Below are 18,108 nucleotides of genomic sequence, written 5' to 3' on the forward strand. Positions count from 1 at the left end.
ACCACTGGAGAAAGAACCCAGGAGTCCTGGCTCCCAGCCCCTCCCCACTCTAACCACTAGCCCCCACTTCCCTCCCAGCACCGGGGAAAGAACCCAGGAGTCCTGGTTCCCAGCCCCTCCCCACTCTAACCACTAGCCCCCTCTCCCCTCCCAGGGATAGAACCCAGGAGTCCTGGCTCCCAGCCCCCTCCCCACTCTAACCACTAGCCCCCACTCCCCTCCCACCACTGGAGAAAGAACCCAGGAGTCCTGGCTCCCAGCCCCTCCCTGCTCTAACCACTAGCCCCCACTCCCCTCCCACCACTGGAGAAAGAACCCAGGAGTCCTGGTTCCCAGCCCCCTCCCCACTCTAACCACTAGCCCCCACTCCCCTCCCACCACTGGAGAAAGAACCCAGGAGTCCTGGCTCCCAGCCCCTCCCTGCTCTAACCACTAGCCCCCACTCCCCTCCCACCACTGGAGAAAGAACCCAGGAGTCCTGGCTCCCAGCCCCTCCCCACTCTAACCACTAGCCCCCACTCCCCTCCCAGCACCAGGGAAAGAACCCAGGAGTCCTGGTTCCCAGCCCCTCCCCACTCTAACCACTAGCCCCCACTTCCCTCCCAGCACCGGGGAAAGAACCCAGGAGTCCTGGTTCCCAGCCCCTCCCCACTCTAACCACTAGCCCCCTCTCCCCTCCCAGGGATAGAACCCAGGAGTCCTGGCTCCCAGCCCCTCCCCACTCTAACCACTAGCCCCCACTCCCCTCCCACCACTGGGGAAAGAACCCAGGAGTCCTGGCTCCCAGCCCCTCCCCATTCTAACCACTAGCCCCCACTCCCCTCCCACCACCGGGGATAGAACCCAGGAGTCCTGGCTCCCAGCCCTAAGCAGTAGGACCCCTCCCAGCCGTTTGATGGGGACAGACGCCAGTGACAACATCTGTGCTGCCCTCCTCCCGAATTCCCCCCACTCCGGCACCAGTGCCCAGCCCCAGGACAGGAGCTGCAGGGCTACCAGGCCCTCCCTGCTCTAACCACTACACATCACTCTCCTCCCGGGGCCAGGCTCCCCATATGCCTATAACCTTCACTTCAACTGCAGGAAGGGTGTGACAACATCCCTGCCAAGCTCTCTGAGGGGAGTGGGGCCTAGTGTTTGGGGAAGGGGCTGAGAGCCAGGACTCCTGGGTTCTATCTCCAGCTCTGTGAGGGGAGTGGGGCCCAGTGGTTGGGGGGGGCGGGGCTGAGAGCCAGGACTCCTGGGTTCTATCTCCAGCTCTGTGAGGGGAGTGGGGCCCAGTGGGTGGATGGGGGGGCTGGGAGTCCCCACTATTGTGCTGTGTTTTCATGCCCGGTCAGGAACAGACTCCAGAACGTCTCGCACAAGCTGACCCCAGGATCCTGCTTAAATTATCCGGCCCTGACATTCTCCCCTCCCCCAGCCCCATCTCTCACATTCTCCTGCTGGTCCTGCCTTGCTCTGGGCTCCTACCCAGCTGCCGGGCTCCACCCCAGAGCTGGTTCATGGCCGAAGTGGTGAATGAGGTAACTCACCCAAGGTCACACAGGGAGTCAGTGACGGAGCTGGGAATGGAACCCAGGAGTCCTGACCTCCCCCCCCCCCAGCAACAAAACAAACCAACCCAGAGATAAATCAGGATTGAGGTGCAATAAACAAAGATGGAGAAGGGGAGTGCCAGGAATGAGGGGCATCGGTAGAGCTGGGGAGCTGGGCTGGGATAGCAGGGGCTGTGGGTCAGAAGTGAGGGGCACCAGCAGAGATGTGGGGGGAGGCCAGGGCTGAGATAGCAGAGGCTGCGGGTCAGGAGTGAGGGGCACCGGCAGAGCTGGGGGGAGCCCAGGGCTGGGATAGCAGGGGGCTGTGGGTCGGGAGTGAGGGGCTCCGGCAGAGCTGCGGGGGCCAGGGCTGGGAGAGCAGGGGCTGCCGGTCGGGAGTGAGGGGCACCGGCAGAGCTGGGGGGAGCCCAGGGCTGGGAGAGCAGGGGGCTGCGGGTCGGGAGTGAGGGGCTCCGGCAGAGCTGGGGGGACAGGGGGCTGCGGGTCGGGAGTGAGGAGCACTGGCAGAGCTGGGGGGGCCAGGGCTGGGAGAGCAGGGGGCTGCGGGTCGGGAGTGAGGGGCACCGGCAGGGCTGTGGGGGAGCCCAGGGCTGGGACAGCAGGGGCTGCGGGTCGGGAGTGAGGGGCACTGGCAGAGCTGGGGGGACAGGGGGCTGCGGGCCGGGAGTGAGGGGCACTGGCAGAGCTGGGGCGAGCCCAGGGCTGGGCCAGCAGGGGCTGTGGGTCGGGAGTGAGGGGCACCGGCAGAGCTGGGGGGACAGGGGGCTGCGGGTTGGGAGTGAGGAGCACCGGCAGAGCTGTGGGGGCCAGGGCTGGGAGAGCAGGGGCTGCGGGTCGGGAGTGAGGGGCACTGGCAGAGCCGGGGGGACAGGGGGCTGCGGGTTGGGAGTGAGGAGCACCGGCAGAGCTGCGGGGGCCAGGGCTGGGAGAGCAGGGGCTGCGGGTCGGGAGTGAGGAGCACTGGCAGAGCCGTGGCTGTACCAATCTCTCACTGGCAGTTTTCTCGCGCACCATCAGCTTTGGGGCTCTCGCTGCTCCGGCCCATTGGGCCCTGCAGAGTTCTAGCCGCTGCCCCTTCTGGGGTAATTTATCTGCCCCACCGAGGATTATTTATTAGCTGCGGGACTCTGGTGCCCATTGGCTGGGCCGGTAGCAGAGCCTGGCCCGTACACAGACTGTTTCACACTTCACGGCTCTGACGTGTAACTGGCAGTCAGTAGGGTTCAGAGTCAACAACCCACGGAGGGGAAAGGGGACAGAGAGAGCCAGGGAGAGCAGGGGATTATGGGAATGCTGGCTGCTCCCCTCTGCTGTGACAGGCGGGGACGAGCATCCTCAGCCATGTGTCATACACCCTACACTGCTCTTCGCAGAGGCGATTCCCTCCCCCAACTCTGGACCGGGGAGCCATGTCTAGGCCATGATGTGGCAACTGCCAAACCCTCAACTGTCCCATCCTCTAAGCACCCTGGCCTCAGCCCCCTCGGTCCCTGTGCCCTGCTCCTCCCACCGCCTGCAGCTCGGCCCCCTCACTCCCGACCCATAGCCCGCTCTCAGGGTCACATATTCCAGCTGTGTCTGGGTTGTGCGTGATGTGGCTCAGTGTGTTTGACTGTGTAGGTGTGTGTGTGTGTGTGTGTTTGTCAGAAGCCAGGGTGAGCAAGATCTGTTGTGTCTCAGCACGTGTGGGGCTGTGTGTTTGCCTCCCGTCTGGATGTGTGTGAGAAGATCTGTCTGGTGTGACTGGGTAGGGGGTTGGCATGTGGGGGGGAGTGTGAGTGGCTGTGTGTGTTGTGTCCCGGTCAGGTCTGGCTGTGAGTGTGGTTCAGGATGTGAGTGTGTCCTTCTGTGTGTGTATTGTCTCCTAGTGGTGTGTAGCTGGTGTCTGTCTGTCTCCATGCCCTGTCTCCATGGAGACGCCCTGTCTGTCTGTCTCCTGTCTCCATGGCGATGCTCTGTCCATCTGTCTCCTGTCTCCATGGTGATGCAGCCGGCCAAGCAGCTCATTAAACCCAACAATGGATGGGAGCTGAGCGGTTGCTCTCAATCGGAGGAGGCCCGGTAGGAAAGGCCATGTCAGTGCATGTGCAAGCATGTCAGTGTGTCAGTGGTGTGCAAATGTGTTAGCATGTGCACGTGTGTCAGTGTGAGTGAGTGTGTCAGCGTGTGTGTGAACGTGTCAGTGTGTGTCTCTGTGTGTGTGAACGTGTCCGTGTGCGTCAGTGTGTGCACGTGTGTCAGTGTGTGTCAGTGCATGTGTGAACGTGTCAGGATGTGCATCAGTGTGTGCACGTGTGTTACTGAATACGCAACCATGTATAAGCCGTTCTCCCACCACACACACTATCACACAAACACCAATTATACTGCACAACAACACACACATGGAGTAACACACACTCTCTCCAGGGACCAGCAGCTGTTCCTCTATTGCACACACATACACATACACACACACACACACACGGTGTAACTCCCCCAAAGGTGCCCACCTCGGCTCCACACCCGTCTCCCCCCACCCTCCCAGACTGATCCCAAAGGGCCCTGCCCCCAGTCCCACCCCAGCCCCTCCAAGCAGCCAGGCAGCACTTGGCAGGTGGGTGAGGTGGTTGGGGGGCAGAGGGCTGGGGCGGGAGGGCAGAGGGCTGGGGCTGGGGGGCAGAGGGCTGGGGCGGGAGGGAAGAGGGCTAGAGGTGGCTGGGGGAAGCCGCTCTCCTTTGCTGTCATTCCAAGATATGTCTCTAGCCCCTCCCCCCCATACACTATTCAGCCCCTAAGACAGGAAGCGCCATGGGGCAGGGGCTGGAAATACTGAACAACCCTCAGACCCCAGAGCTGGGTCCCCCCCAGGCCCAGCGAGACGCAGAGCTTGGAGGGCCAAGGAGATGGGTGGATCTGGGCTGTTACTGAGAAAGAGCAGAGTATGTGAGATAGATAGATAGATAGATAGATAGATAGATAGATAGATAGATAGATAGAGGGGGTGGATGGGGATAGATAGATAGATAGATAGATAGATAGATAGATAGATAGATAGATAGATAGATGGGGTGTATGGGGATAGATAGATAGATAGATAGATAGATAGATAGATAGATAGATGGGGTGTATGGGGAGGGAGAGGTGTGTCAGTGGAGGGAGGGTGTGTCTGGGGTTGGAGGGGGGAAGGAGGGGTTTGTAGGGGGATGGAGGGCAGGTGTGTCTGGGGATGGAGGGGGAGGGAGGGGTTTGTAGGGGGATGGAGGGAGGGCGTGTCAGTGGAGGGAGGGGAGAGGAAGGGGAGTGTCTGGGGATGGAGGGAGGGTGTGTCTGGAGTTGGAGGGGGAGAGAGGGATTTGTAGGGGGATGGAGGGAGGGTGTGTCTGGGGTTGGAGGGGGGAGGAAGGAGAGTGTCTGGGGATGGAGGGGGGGTTTGTATGGGAATGGAGGGGATAGGGAGGGGTGTGTCTGGGGTTGGAGGGGGGAGGGAGGGGAGTGTCTAGGGATGGAGGAGGGAGGGAGGAGGGAGGGGTGTGTCAGGGCACCCTCCCCCCCAGACTCTGAATCCCCCCACTCCAAATCTGCCCCCTCCAGCTCTGAACATGACCCCCCAGCTAGCAGCCTCTGCCCCCCGACTCCAAAGACATCCCCCCATCCCCACATCAGCCCTGAACTCATCAGTGTCCACCCATCAGTGTTGGTCACTGGGGGGACCCCAGTACCCCCCAGCAAAAATACCCCCAAGACACTGAGAAAGAGGTGGAAAAGCCAAGCGGGGAGGGCAAGTGGGATGGAGGGAAGGGCCAGGGGCAGGATGTAGGGAGGGAGATGGTGGGGGGGTGAGGCTGCAGATGGAGGGATAGTAAGGAAGAGGGAGGCGGAGGGATGAAGGAGGGAGGGACAGAGGGGCTGGAGGGAGGGGGCTGACAGGGATGGAGAGGTGAGAATGGAGGGGGATGGGGATGGAGGGATGTTGGGGGAGAAGGAGAAGGATGGAGAGTTGGGGGGGTGGGAAGGGGATGGGGGAGGGGATGGGGATGGAAGGATCAGGACAGAGGGGAAGGAGGGATGATGGGGGGATGGGGCAGATGGGGAAGGGGAGAATGGCGGGGGAGAGGAGAGGGGGATGATGGGGGAGGGACAGGGGAGAGGGATAAGGATGGAAGGATCTGGACAGAGGGGAAGGAGGGATGATGGGGGGGCTGAGGAAGGAGGGGAAGGGGGACTGACAGGGGAGGGGGAGGGGGAAGGAGAAGGATGAGGATGAGGGGCTGAGGATGGGGGGATGGAGGATGATGGGGGGATGGAGGGAGGAGGGGGACGAGCGGATGGAGGGGGGGCTGAGGAAGAGGGGAGGGAGGCTGTGGAGAGAGGGGGAGGGAGGAGGATGGGGGGAGGGGATGGAGGGGGCCTGAGGACGATGGGGGGAGGGGATGGAGGATGATGGGGGGCTGGGGATGGAGGGGGGCTGAGGAAGGGGGGATGGAGGGAGGAGGGGGGCTGAGGAAGGGGGGAGGGGGACTGAGGAGGATGGGGGGCTGGGGATGGAGGGATGATGGGGGGATGAAGGAGGAAGGGGGAGGGGGACAGAGGAGGGCTGAGGAAGGGGGAGGGGATGGAGGATGATGGGGGGCTGGGGATGGAGGGGGGCTGAGGAAGGGTGGATGGAGGGAGGAGGGGGACAAGGGGATGGAGGGGGGCTGAGGAAGGGGGGGATGGAGGAGGATGGGAGAGGGATGGAGGATGATGGGGGGATGGAGGAGGAAGGGGGAGGGGGACGGATGGAGGGGGCTGAGGGGGGAGAGGAGGGGGACGGAGGAGGATGGGGGGATGGAGGGATGATGGGGGGAAGGAGGGGAGAGGGGGATGGAGGGAGGGGCTCAGGGGGGCTGTGGATGGAGGGGGGATGAGGGGGGAGGGGAGGGGGACAGAGGAGGATGTGGGGCTGGAGGGATGATGGGGGGAGGAAGGAGGGAGGGGGACGGAGGGAGGGGGGCTGAGGGGGGAGGGGAGGGGGACGGAGGAGGATGGGGGGCTGGAGATGGAGGGATGATGGGGGAGGGGGACGGGGGGAGGGGGGCTGAGGGGGGAGGGGAGGGGGACGGAGGAGGATGGGGGGCTGGAGGGATGATGGGGGGAGGAAGGGGGAGGGGGGCTGTGGATGGAGGGGGGCTGAGGGGGGAGGGGAGGGGGACGGAGGAGGATGGGGGGCTGGAGGGATGATGGGGGGAGGAAGGGGGAGGGGGGCTGTGGATGGAGGGGGGCTGAGGGGGGAGGGGAGGGGGACGGAGGAGGATGGGGGGCTGGAGGGATGATGGGGGGAGGGGGACGGGGGGAGGGGAGGGGGCAGGTGTCCGGGCCCCGGTACCTCTTGGTGCGGCGGAACATGCTGCTGCCGTCCAGGCTCCGGGGCCGCGGGAGCTCGGCCGGGGCCGCGCGCCGGGGCTCAGACATCGCCCCCCGGGGCCGCCATGGGGCCGAGCCCAGCGCGGAGCGCGGCGAGCGGCTGCCGAGAAGCCGGAGTGGGGAGCGGGGGGCGGCGCTGGGACCGGGGAGGGGCCGGGCTGGGGGTGTGTCTCCGCGGGGGGGGGGGGGCGCTGGGAGCGGGGGGAGCGGGCTGGGGGTGTCTGGCGGGGGGGCGCTGGGGGCGGGGGGGGCGGGCTGGGGGTGTGTCTCCGCGGGGGGGGGGCGCTGGGAGCGGGGGGAGCGGGCTGGGGGTGTCTGGCGGGGGGGCGCTGGGAGCGGGGGGGCGGGCTGGGTGTGTGTCTGGCGGGGGGGGCTGGGTTACTGGGTGTGTGTCTGGGGGGGGAGGGGGACTCTGGTCTCGGGGCCGCAGGGATGATGCAGCTGGAAATGCTGTTTCAGGCAAAGGGACCATTGAGGGATGGGGCGGGGGGGAGATCGGAGATAGACACACACACACACACCATATAACACACACAAGCTCTCTAGCAACACACACTCCAGCAATACACACCCCATACCACACACATGCACCCCATGCAATCCCCCCAAACAGACACACACAGAGATACACCCTAGTAACACACACATGCACTCTCACACACACACACGTCACAGGTACCACACACACAAACAGACACAGCCCCGGCTGCCCCTGCGGTGGGTGTAGGGAGACAGGGGGCTTCTGGGTGCAGTGGGGCCTTTGCCATCTGCGGCTGGTGTGATCACTGAGAGGACACGTCTCTGTGCGGGTGTGGTTGTGTATTTGTGTGTGTGGTACCTGGATCGTGGGTGGCTGTTACTAGAGTGTATCTGTGTGTGTTGCTGTTTGGGTGGGGTACATGGTGGCCGTGCCTGTGTTTATGATGTGTGTGTGTTACACAATACGTGTTCTGTGGTGGGTGTTACTGCGGTGTGTGTGTGTATAGGCCCCTCCCCCCCAAAACATAGAGAGCATTTATCTGTAGTGTACGTGTGTGTTGTGCGATTGTCCATATTTTGTATGAATGTATATTTGTGTATATATATGGGGCTGGGTGCATGGTTGTATATATGGGATGTGTGTATCTATAGGGGGCTATATTGGGGTGGGGTGGGTAGGTACATGGGGTTGTGTCTGTGACTGAGTTTGTACGTGGGGGGTGGTTTTGCATGGACTGTTTGTCTGGGTACATGCATGGTGTGGTTGTGTGTGAGGTGCTCCGTGTAGCTTGGTGTGTAGGGTGTGGTTGTGCACACAGCACGTGTGGACGATTGCACACGTGGGTGTCTGTGGGGGTCTCCGCGGCTGGTTGTGTGCAGAGCTTGGTGCAGACCTCACCCACCCCACCCCCAAACCAACCCCCCGCCCTGCCGCCCCCAAAACACAGGAGGGGAGGAAAGACCAGCAGAAGCCTGAGGGGTTTGGAAGCCAGCACGGCCCCTGGGATGTGCCAGGCCAGATCCAGGCAAAGCACCAAGGTGACTTAGGACGGGCAGATTAACCCCCGCCCCACGGCCGCGTCACCATGGGCCTGGGTCGTAGCTCCCCTCTGCCCCAGCCAGCCAGCGTGGGAATCGCCCGGATCGGTCCCATGTGCAGTCTGTAGCGGGACACTGACCGTCGCAGGCCATGAGCTGCGGGGAGCTCTCGGTGGGGGGGGTGACCACCCCAATCCCGGGACACACAGACACCGCAGCGGAAGGGACTCACCTGCTGCTTTTCCGTGGCAACGGCAGGTCTTTCTGCAAAACAAGATGGGGGACGGGAAGTTAGCCCTTGGGGGGGAATGGGGGCAGAGGGGATTTTGTCCCCTGGAGCATCTTCAGAAGGTGACGGCGTCCTGGGGCTGACCTCTTTTCTATGAGCCTGGAGCGTTTTGATCTGTGCAGCACAAGGCACAAGGGGGTCCTGGCCCATCCCCGGGGTTGCTAAGTGTCATCGCAATACAAATAATTAATAGTAATTCCTACACATGGGGGTCTCTCGCCTGGCACCAACAGGCAGCCACCTCTGGGGTGGGGCCTGGTGGCTGTTTATACAGGGATCCCCCATCCGGCACTGAGATGCAGCCACCTCTGGGGTGGGGCACCGTGTGGCTGTTTATACCCAGATCCCTCATCCGGGCCTGCGATGCAGCCACCTCTGGGGTGAGGCACGGGGGTTGTTTATACAGGGACCTTTGGCCTGGTACTGAGATGCGGCTGCCTCTGGGGTGGGGTGGGGTGAGGGGGCTGTTTATACAAAGAAAACTCTGTGTCCTCCTGTACCAGCAGGGGGCAGGGTAGGATACAAGCAAGAGTGAACCCAGTTAGAACCAATCCAGGACCTGGGTATCAAAACCCCGCCTCTCGCGAACAAGCCACGGGACTGATGATGCTCATGGAGGCGGGGCCTGGGGGTGACAGCTCATCTCAAAGGCCACAGCCACACAGCGCCCCCTAGCCTGGAGCTGGGGGCCAGCACTGCCTGGCAGGGGAGAGCGCCCCCTACTGAGTCCCCCCAGCCAGCTCCCTGCAGCACAGCGCCCCCTAGTGCTGCACTGGGCAGACTGCGAGGGAAAGTGCCACTCATTGACCCCCACATCCCGCTCCCTGCGGCGCCCCCTCCCCTAGCACCACCCTGAGCTCAGGACAGAGGGGAGAGCGCCCCCTGCGGAGCCTCCCGCCCTCTCGCCTCCAAGCTCGGACTCCGCTTGGCCAGCAGCTGCTGCAGCGTGCAGGGGGGCATCTGGCCGCGAAGGGCCCGGATTGCATTAGCAGGCCGCAGCCACCCTCCCCGTCTGTCCGACTCTGTCTGCCCGTCTGTCCGAGTCCCCCCCGTGGCTGCAGCCAGGGCTGTCTATCCTGGGAGCCCGGCAGCCGGCATGCCAGGACCTCAGCAGGAGACACATTCTGGGAAGGGATGTTCCCATCCTGGACGGAACCCGGGAATCTGTTCCCCGCTCCCCCCGGCTCCCAGTGCAAATTTCACATGCCCCCCCCCAAATCCCCCAAGGCCCAGATCCTCAAAGCTACGTCGGCACCTCGCTCCCCGGGCAGCGCCTTGGAGGATCTGGGCCCAAGCGTCTCAAACTTGGATCCAGCAGGAAAAAATGAATCGAATCTCTCAAAGAGCCTTAATTGCTAGTGTGATCAGAGGCCGACGGACTCCTCGCTCAACACACGTGCAGGGGCTGATGCGGCCGACGGCACCGGACGCTGAGCCCCTCCCCGCCCTAACCACTAGCCCCCACTCCCCTCCCAGGGCTGGGGGTAGAACCCAGGCATCCTGGCTCCCAGTGCACTAACCACTAGACCCCACTCCCCTCCCAGGGCTGGGGGTAGAACCCAGGCGTCCTGGCTCCCAGCCCTCTGCTCTAACCACTAGCCCCCACTCCCCTCCCAGGGCTGGGGGTAGAACCCAGGCATCCTGGCTCCCAGTGCTCTAACCACTAGCCCCCACTCCCCTCCCAGGGCTGGGGGTAGAACCCAGGCATCCTGGCTCCCAGTGCTCTAACCACTAGCCCCCACTCCCCTCCCAGGGCTGGGGGTAGAACCCAGGCGTCCTGGCTCCCAGTGCACTAACCACTAGCCCCCACTCCCCTCCCAGGGCTGGGGGTAGAACCCAGGCGTCCTGGCTCCCAGTGCACTAACCACTAGCCCCCACTCCCCTCCCAGGGCTGGGGGTAGAACCCAGGCGTCCTGGCTCCCAGCCCTCTGCTCTAACCACTAGCCCCCACTCCCCTCCCAGGGCTGGGGGTAGAACCCAGGCGTCCTGGCTCCCAGTGCACTAACCACTAGCCCCCACTCCCCTCCCAGGGCTGGGGGTAGAACCCAGGCATCCTGGCTCCCAGTGCACTAACCACTAGCCCCCACTCCCCTCCCAGGGCTGGGGGTAGAACCCAGGCGTCCTGGCTCCCAGCCCTCTGCTCTAACCACTAGCCCCCACTCCCTCCCCAGAGCAGGGGGTAGAACCCAGGCGTCCTGGCTCCCAGCCCTCTGCTCTAACCACTACACCCCACTTCCCTCCCAGAGCTGGGGGTAGAACCCAGGCATCCTGGCTCCCAGTGCACTAACCACTAGACCCCACTCCCCTCCCAGAGCTGGGGGTAGAACTCAGGCGTCCTGGCTCCCAGCCCCCCTGCTCTAACCACTAGCCCCCACTCCCCTCCCAGAGCTGGGGGTAGAACCCAGGCGTCCTGGCTCCCAGCCCTCTGCTCTAACCACTAGACCCCACTCCCCTCCCAGAGCTGGGGATAGAACCCAGGAGTCCTAGCTTCCAGCTCCCACACTCTAACCACTAGGCCCTTCTCCCCTCCCCGAGCCAAGACTTGAAAGAACAGCTCTCTCCCCCTTTCTCTGTAACACCCTCCCCACAACCATTCACCCCATTCCAGTGGCGAGCGCTGCCATTGGTGCGGCTCTGGGAAGGGCAGGGCCGGGGTGTCTCTCCCTGCCAGCTGGGGGTCCCAGGGTGGGGCAGAGGGGATGGACCCACTCCAGGCCCTTTTCCTGCACTCTGCCCCCCCAGGGAGATGGAAAATAACTCTGTCTGCGTGTGTTTGTGCATGTGTGTGTTTGCGTATGTGCGTGTTGGTGTGTGTGACTGTGTGGGTGTGCATGTATCTGTGCATGTGTGCATTTGCGTGTGTGTACACACGTGTGTACATGTATCTGTTCATGTGTGTGTTTGTGTGTTGGTTTGCCTGTGTATGTGTGTGTTCATGTGTGAATTTGTGTGCCTGTGTGTGTGTGTTCATGTGTGTGTTTACATGTTGGTGTGCATGTGTGGGGGTGGATGCCTTCATGAGTGTAATAATGCCTGTGAGTGTGAAAACGAGGGCGGGCTGTGCATTTGCCCATGTGTGTGAGAGTGTGAGAATGAGGGTGTGTAAACACAAGAGGGTGTGAGTGGCACAGGTGTGCGAGAGCGTGTGTGTGGCTGAGAGGGGGTGAGAAGAGGAAGCGGTTGTGTGTAAGTCTCTTGGGGGGTGGGGCGCAGGAGAGAATATGCCGGTATGGTGGGGGGTGGGGGGGTGTACAGTGTGCACATGTGAGAACGTGCAAGGTGGAGGTGGGAAATCTGTGTCACAACCCCATGTGGGTCTGTCTGTGGGGCACACCTCCTGGTGTGTGTGCACCTGTGTCCTGTGTACAATTCCACATATACTTTCCTTTCCCACGCTTGGTGTGTCATATTTCCAACGGTGTGTGTGTAGCATTTCCCTGGGTGTGTAGCACAGCCCAGCGTGTGTGTGAGCGCTGCTGGTGTGCAGCTGTGCGTGCCTGGAACAATTCCACGTCCGGGTGTGTGAGATATTTCAGTGTATCGGTGTGTAGAACAATTCTCTGTGTGTGTGTGTAACATTTCTCTGTGTTTGTGCGCAGAACAAATCCCTCTGGGTGTACAACACCTCCACAACCCCAGCCACGTGTGCACCGCTCCCCCACCCCGGGGTGCTCCCTCCCGCCAGCCCACTCCAGCTGGGAGACCCGAGTCTCTGCCCCCCCGCCCCGCTGATCCCCAGGGGCCAGGAGCCCCTTTCGGGGGCGCATCAGCCGCAGCACCCCGAGGCGGCACCGCAGGGGTTAATTCGCCCCTGGGGTCCAGGCTTCCAGGAGCAGGATCGGGCCCCGGCGCTGCCACCCGGAGCCTCCAGTCGCATTGCAGCACCCGTGGGCTCCCCTCCCCCGCAGTGTGCGGCGCGCACAGGCCTTAAAGGGACAGGCGCCTCCCCCCTCCCCCCCGCTATGGCGTGGGGGCATGGCTGGGACCTGGTCATTATCCGCAATATGGGGCCCCCGCCCTAAATCCAGCCCCCCACAGCGCCCCCTGCTGGGAGAGGCCAGGACTGGCGTAGCCAGGAGACACCCCCTTCCCCCAGCCAGGGCTCCTGCCCCGCTCCCCACAGCGCCCCCTGCTGGGAGCCCCAGGACTTCCTAGGGATGGGGGCAGATTTCTCCCCCCCCGCCACTCCAGAGCAGGGAGGGGCCGGGCTGGGCTTCCCTCCAGCATCAGCAGCTGCTGTGCCCACAAGTTCCCCAAACCGCCCCCTCTGCCGGGAACTCGCCCCCCCATCCCTCCCCCCAGGGCAGGAGACACGGGGGGGGGGGCTGCACTGGCAGCTGATTCCCCACCCTCCAGCAATGGGATAATACCCCCCCAAATGTCTCTGCCCAGCACTGCACCCCCAGACACCCCAAATGCCCCTCAGCCCCTTGAAATCTCACATCACCCCCCACAACCTCCTCAAATGCCCCACAGCCCCCCACGCCCTGCACAGCCCCCCACACCCTCTCAAAAGCCCCAAAGCCCTCCATGCCCTGCATAGGTCCACACACACCCCCAAATGCCCCACAGCCCCCCACAACCCCCTCAAATGCCCCACAACCGCCTCCCACAGCCACACCTGCCCCCATCCCCAGAATGCCAGCCCCCCAGCTCCCAAACACAACACACAGCATCCACAAATGCCCCCACGACCCCCCAGACACCCTGCACAATGACCCACGGGGCCCCACTGCACATGTGGGAGTCACAGCCCCTGTGTCTGCATACAACCGGCTTGTGCCACCAACAGCCAGCAGCCTTGGGGCTCCCAGTCCCCAAAGCCACTACTTTTGGGGCTGCCGTTCCCCCCCACCAGCCACCAGCTATGGGGCTCACACCTCCTGACGTCCCAATGGACCCACACACACCCCCTCCCAGGCACTCTGTGTCCTGCAACCCCCACTCCAACTTCTCAGGCATGGAACTGACCCCTCTGGCCAGTGGGGGAGGCTTGGGCCCACCCCACCCCGTGCCTCAGTTTCCCCATCTACTAAATGGGAATAACGACACAGCTGTCCTGAGGTTTGGTTATACAGTGATCCTTTGCCCAGTACTGAGATGCAGCCGCTTCTGGGGCAGCGTGCAGGGACTGTTTATACAGGGATCTCTTGCCCAGTACTCAGATGCAGCCACCTCTGGGGTGGAGGACAGGGGTTGTTTATACTGGGATCCAGTGCTGAGAAGCAGACACTTTTGGGGCGGGGTGCAGGAGCTGTTTCTACAGGGATCCCTCGCCCGGTGGAGAAATGCAGCCGCCTCTGGAGGCGAGGTGTGGCAGTTTTTTCACGGCCTCACAAGACAGGCGTTCAGCACAGGAAAGGTATTAAAACCCTTCACACCACTGGGGGAATCGTGACAAGAATTTGCCTTGTTCCAATCTGGCCAGGACCCTGGAGCAGACACCTCCCTGCTCTCTTACACAAAATGCCAAGGGATCTACATCACCAAAACCACAGCGTGCGTGCATGCGTGCGTGTGTGTGTGACCCATCCACAAAACAAACAAGGCCAGGACCAGCTAAGGCGGTGACCCCTCAGACTCCCCCCAAAGCACAGGCCCATGGCTGGACCTGCCTGCCCTATGGGGCAGGGCAGGCTACAGCAAACAGGCGCAGGACCCCTCCTCCCCCACAGCTTGGCCCTGCTCCGAAAAGTTGACGGAGGCACCAACCTAAAGAGCCCTGTCACGCCGGATTAACAGCCGCACATTTCCGGTGCCGCTCGTCTCCGGCCCCCACCCCGGCCCCAGCAGAAGGCAGCCAGCCGTTGAAATGGAATGGTGCCAGCAATGCATCTGGGAGCTCTCCCGGCACCAGGAGCATTGGGAACCCGGGTGCAGCACTGAGAATCCTTTTCCCTGGGGGCTCCCCCGTCTGGCTGCACCCACCTGTTGTTCTTTGTCTCCCCAGGGCAGGGCCCAGCCCAACGTGGTTCCGGTCCACGACTGGGCTCCTCGGCGCTACCGTAATACACCTAATAATCATAAAAAACAATATGGATCCAAATTTCCAACATCCCACATTTGGTCAGCCCAGCTGCACCTTGCACTCGGAGACTCTGGAGGCCGATCAAAATCATCTGGTGCTCAAGGCAAAGGGCTGGGAGTCCTGGGTTCAGTTCCCGGGACTGCCTTAGGCAAGGCCTTTTGCCGCGCCGTGCCTCGGTTTCCCCAGATTGTTAGGCCAAGCACGGCAGGGCCCTGATCTCAAAAGGCAGAGCCCCTTTTAACTGCTCGCTCCCTGTTCAAGTATTGTTGAACTGGAAGGAGGCCCAGAGGAAAGCGAGGAGGGTGGGGGGGCGGGGGGAGGAGGGAATGGGTTATGAAGGGAGATTTTTTTTTTAGAATCTAGCAGGGCCACATGATCCCGCAGGAGCGAAATGATCCCCATTCGCAGTAACGACAGTTTTAGGAGGGCTGGTCACCATCATGCTGCAGGGCTTAAAGCAATCAGAGGTCAGGAGGGGAGGTCATGGGGGCAGGGGTCTCACACCTTCCTCTGATCCTATCCAGCAGCCCCATGTTTCATTTGTCACTGGTTTGCCCTGCGCTTCGCACCCTGAGCCCCTAACGTGGCCTGGGGTTCCTGGGCTCTACTGTGACACCAATCCATCGGGAGCAGTGTCACTACTCCTCTCCAGGGCTGGCTCTGTTTTGGGGGGAACCTGACCTCCCAAACCAGGGGCCGCTTTTGGACATTTCTGGGCCTGAATCCGCCAGGGAAGAAACGGCGGAAGCCGCCGCGTGTGGGCGGGATGGGGGGGTTTGTTTTATTTTCCTCCTGGCATGGCTGCCCAAGTGTCAGTGAGTCCCACAGGTCAGTTTCAGCCCAGAGGCATTCTGGGGATTGTAGTCCTGGAGGAGGAGGGAAGAGGATGTCTTGGACCCCCTGCCATTCACCTCCGGGGCTCAGCTCAGTGCAGTTGGTGCTGTGGGTTCTGATCTCAAGAGGGTTCGGCACTGTCCACTGGTGCGGGGAGGGGGCAGGGGGGTGGTTCTGGGGGCTGTGAGGATTCCAGAAGCAGGCCCCCCAGGGGAGACAGAGGGGTGTTGTCCCCTGTGTCTCACTCCCCCCCTCTCTCTAGGCCCAGTTCTCATTTATACTCTTCTAGGCTGCTCCGGCAGCCCAAAGGAGTCTGAAAGTGTGTAATGCCCCCGCAAGGATCAGCCCCGAGTGGGGGGGGGGCATCTCCAGCTGGCAGCCCTGCCCTCCAGCTGACACTGCTCTGGCTTTTCTCTGCCTCCCAGCAGTGGGGGGGGGGAGAGACGTTAGAGCAGCCCTGAGGCTGCTCTGGATTGCACTAGGGGATGGGACCTGGCCCAGGACTGTGGGGAATGCAAAGAGGGAGCCTGAAGTGGGGCAGGGCGTGGGGCTGTTTTAACAGTTCTACACAGGAAGTGAAGAATACCAGCTCTGAGTGCAACTGCACAGTGGGGTGGGGGTTTGGGGGAGCCCGAGTGACCTCCCCTGCTCTGGAATCGAGCCAGAATTGAGCTCACGCCTCACACCCCCGACTGCGGAGGATCTTGACAGGGCCAAACTGGGCCAGTGGTTCTGATCCCTGCTGTGTGTCACAGCCCAGGGCGGGATCCACAGGTACTGAAATGAAACAAACATGTTTACCGCCTTGGTGGAGCTGCCGACAGGCAGGTCCCGAGGGCCCTGCGAGCCCCGCGGGGGGAGGGAGGTTTCCATCCCAGGTGCTGGCAAGGTGGGTAGGATCCTGATGTCGCACATCGGGCCTGGGGGCAGGGGGACGGGCTGTGGCCCCTCCCCCGTGCCCCCCACATATATAACAACAGATGGGGGGTGCGCTGGCCCCACCCAGCTCAATGCACGTTACAGACATCACTCGGATCAGCTCCACAACTCTCCCCCAGCCCCGGGCGTCGGGGTCATTATCCCCACTGTACAGAAGGGGGAAACTGAGGCACAGAGGCAGGGAAAGGGTTACACGGGGAGCCAGTGGCAGAGCTGAGACTAGAACTCAGGAGTCCTGACTCCCCACCCTCCCCCACCCCACCCCCTAGCACTAACCACTAGGCTCCATTCCCCTCTCAGTGGCCAGATGGAGAGCATTTGCCGCATGTTGCCATCTGGCTGTCCTATGCCAACCCCCCCCCCCCCACACACACACACACACACACACACTCCCACCTGACCTGGCAGCAAAACCCACCAGGCAAACACCAGCCGCAGAATGGACCCCCACCGCCCCCCCCCAGTGCCCCATTCGCACCCCCCTGCCCTGCAGCCCCCGCCCTCTGCTCCACAGCCTCTGTGCACCCTAGAAACTTCCCGGCGGGGGGTCATGGCCATGGATGGGGGAGGGTCTCTCAAAGGGGGGGACACCTGGAAAACGGGATGGAGGGAGCCCCAGGCACCGCAGCGCCACAGGAGGGGATGCATCGGTGGGTCGCCCCCCAAACAGCCCCCCCGCCCCAAGGACGCCCCCCAAACGTGGTCCCGGGGCTCAATGTCCCATCGTAGCCGAAGGGGGGCAGGGAGGGGCTCTATGGGAGGGGGCACCCTGGATCGAGCAGGGCTCCTCCCCCGTCCGTGAGCCAGCAGGGGAGGGGAACCAGACACCCACAAAACCACAGCCCCCCACCCCCCATGCCAGGCGCAGGGTTTCAGCCCCCCTTACCTGGAGCCGGCGCCTGCGGATAATCCCCGAGTCGTCCATCTCCCCCCAGCCAGCAGGCCCCGGGCGCCCCCGAGCCAGCGATGGATGGAGCCGAGGGAGGGGTGGTGGCTGCGGGGGGGGGGGGCTGGTTGCGGCGGGGGGGGGGGAGCGAGGATCCTTCACTCGCGTCTTCTGCCACAAAACTTGGCAGTCACCAGGCCCCGGCAGCGGCGGCGCCCGGCCCAGCTGCCCAGCGCGGGGGGGCGGCTCAGGTGTGTGCGCCCCCCCCCCCGCCTGGGGGTCTCAGCCCCCCCCCCCCCGAGATGCCCCGCAGCCCCCCGCGGGGATCAGCCCGGGTGCGCGCCCGGCTCCATCCTCGTCCGCCGCCGCCTGCTCCCGCCCGCCCGGCCCCTCGAGCTCCCGCCCCCCCGCTTCAACTGGGGGGTCCCGGGGCCCCGGGGCCTCCCGCCCCCCCCATGTTGCCCCCGCCCGCCCGGCTCCCGGGGATGCAGCCGCCTCTGCGCGTCGCCGGCTCCGCTCCCGCGCGGTGGGGAGGGGGGGCGAGATCCCGGCTGGGCGGCCCGGCCTCGCCAGCCCCTGGCCCCCGGGGACGGGGGGCTGCTCCGCCCGGCTCCCCGCTGCTGCGGCAACCGCGGGGCCGCCCCCCCTCTCCCCCGGGGCCGGGGAGTTA

The 18,108-nt window shown here is 63.4% G+C and overlaps 1 protein-coding gene across 3 annotated transcripts in view; it reads right to left on the reverse strand.

The window, feature by feature from the left end:
- The window catches only part of MAST1 (microtubule associated serine/threonine kinase 1), a 44,232-nt gene extending 26,751 nt beyond the window's left edge, over positions 1 to 17,481 (reverse strand). For 2 of the 3 annotated variants that reach the window (XM_054012423.1, XM_054012422.1), the window contains exon 1: positions 6,907 to 7,035. In XM_054012423.1, the coding sequence (XP_053868398.1) occupies positions 6,907 to 6,992 (86 nt within the window). In that variant the 5' untranslated portion in view covers positions 6,993 to 7,035. Of the gene's footprint in view, positions 1 to 6,906; positions 7,036 to 8,694; positions 8,727 to 17,438 lie in introns of those variants that run through there. The other variant, XM_054012424.1, reaches the window with a different exon arrangement.
- Positions 17,482 to 18,108: the final 627 nt, after the last annotated feature.

This window comes from Malaclemys terrapin, chromosome 23 (assembly GCF_027887155.1).
Source record: "Malaclemys terrapin pileata isolate rMalTer1 chromosome 23, rMalTer1.hap1, whole genome shotgun sequence".
Lineage (NCBI taxonomy): Eukaryota > Metazoa > Chordata > Testudines > Emydidae > Malaclemys > Malaclemys terrapin.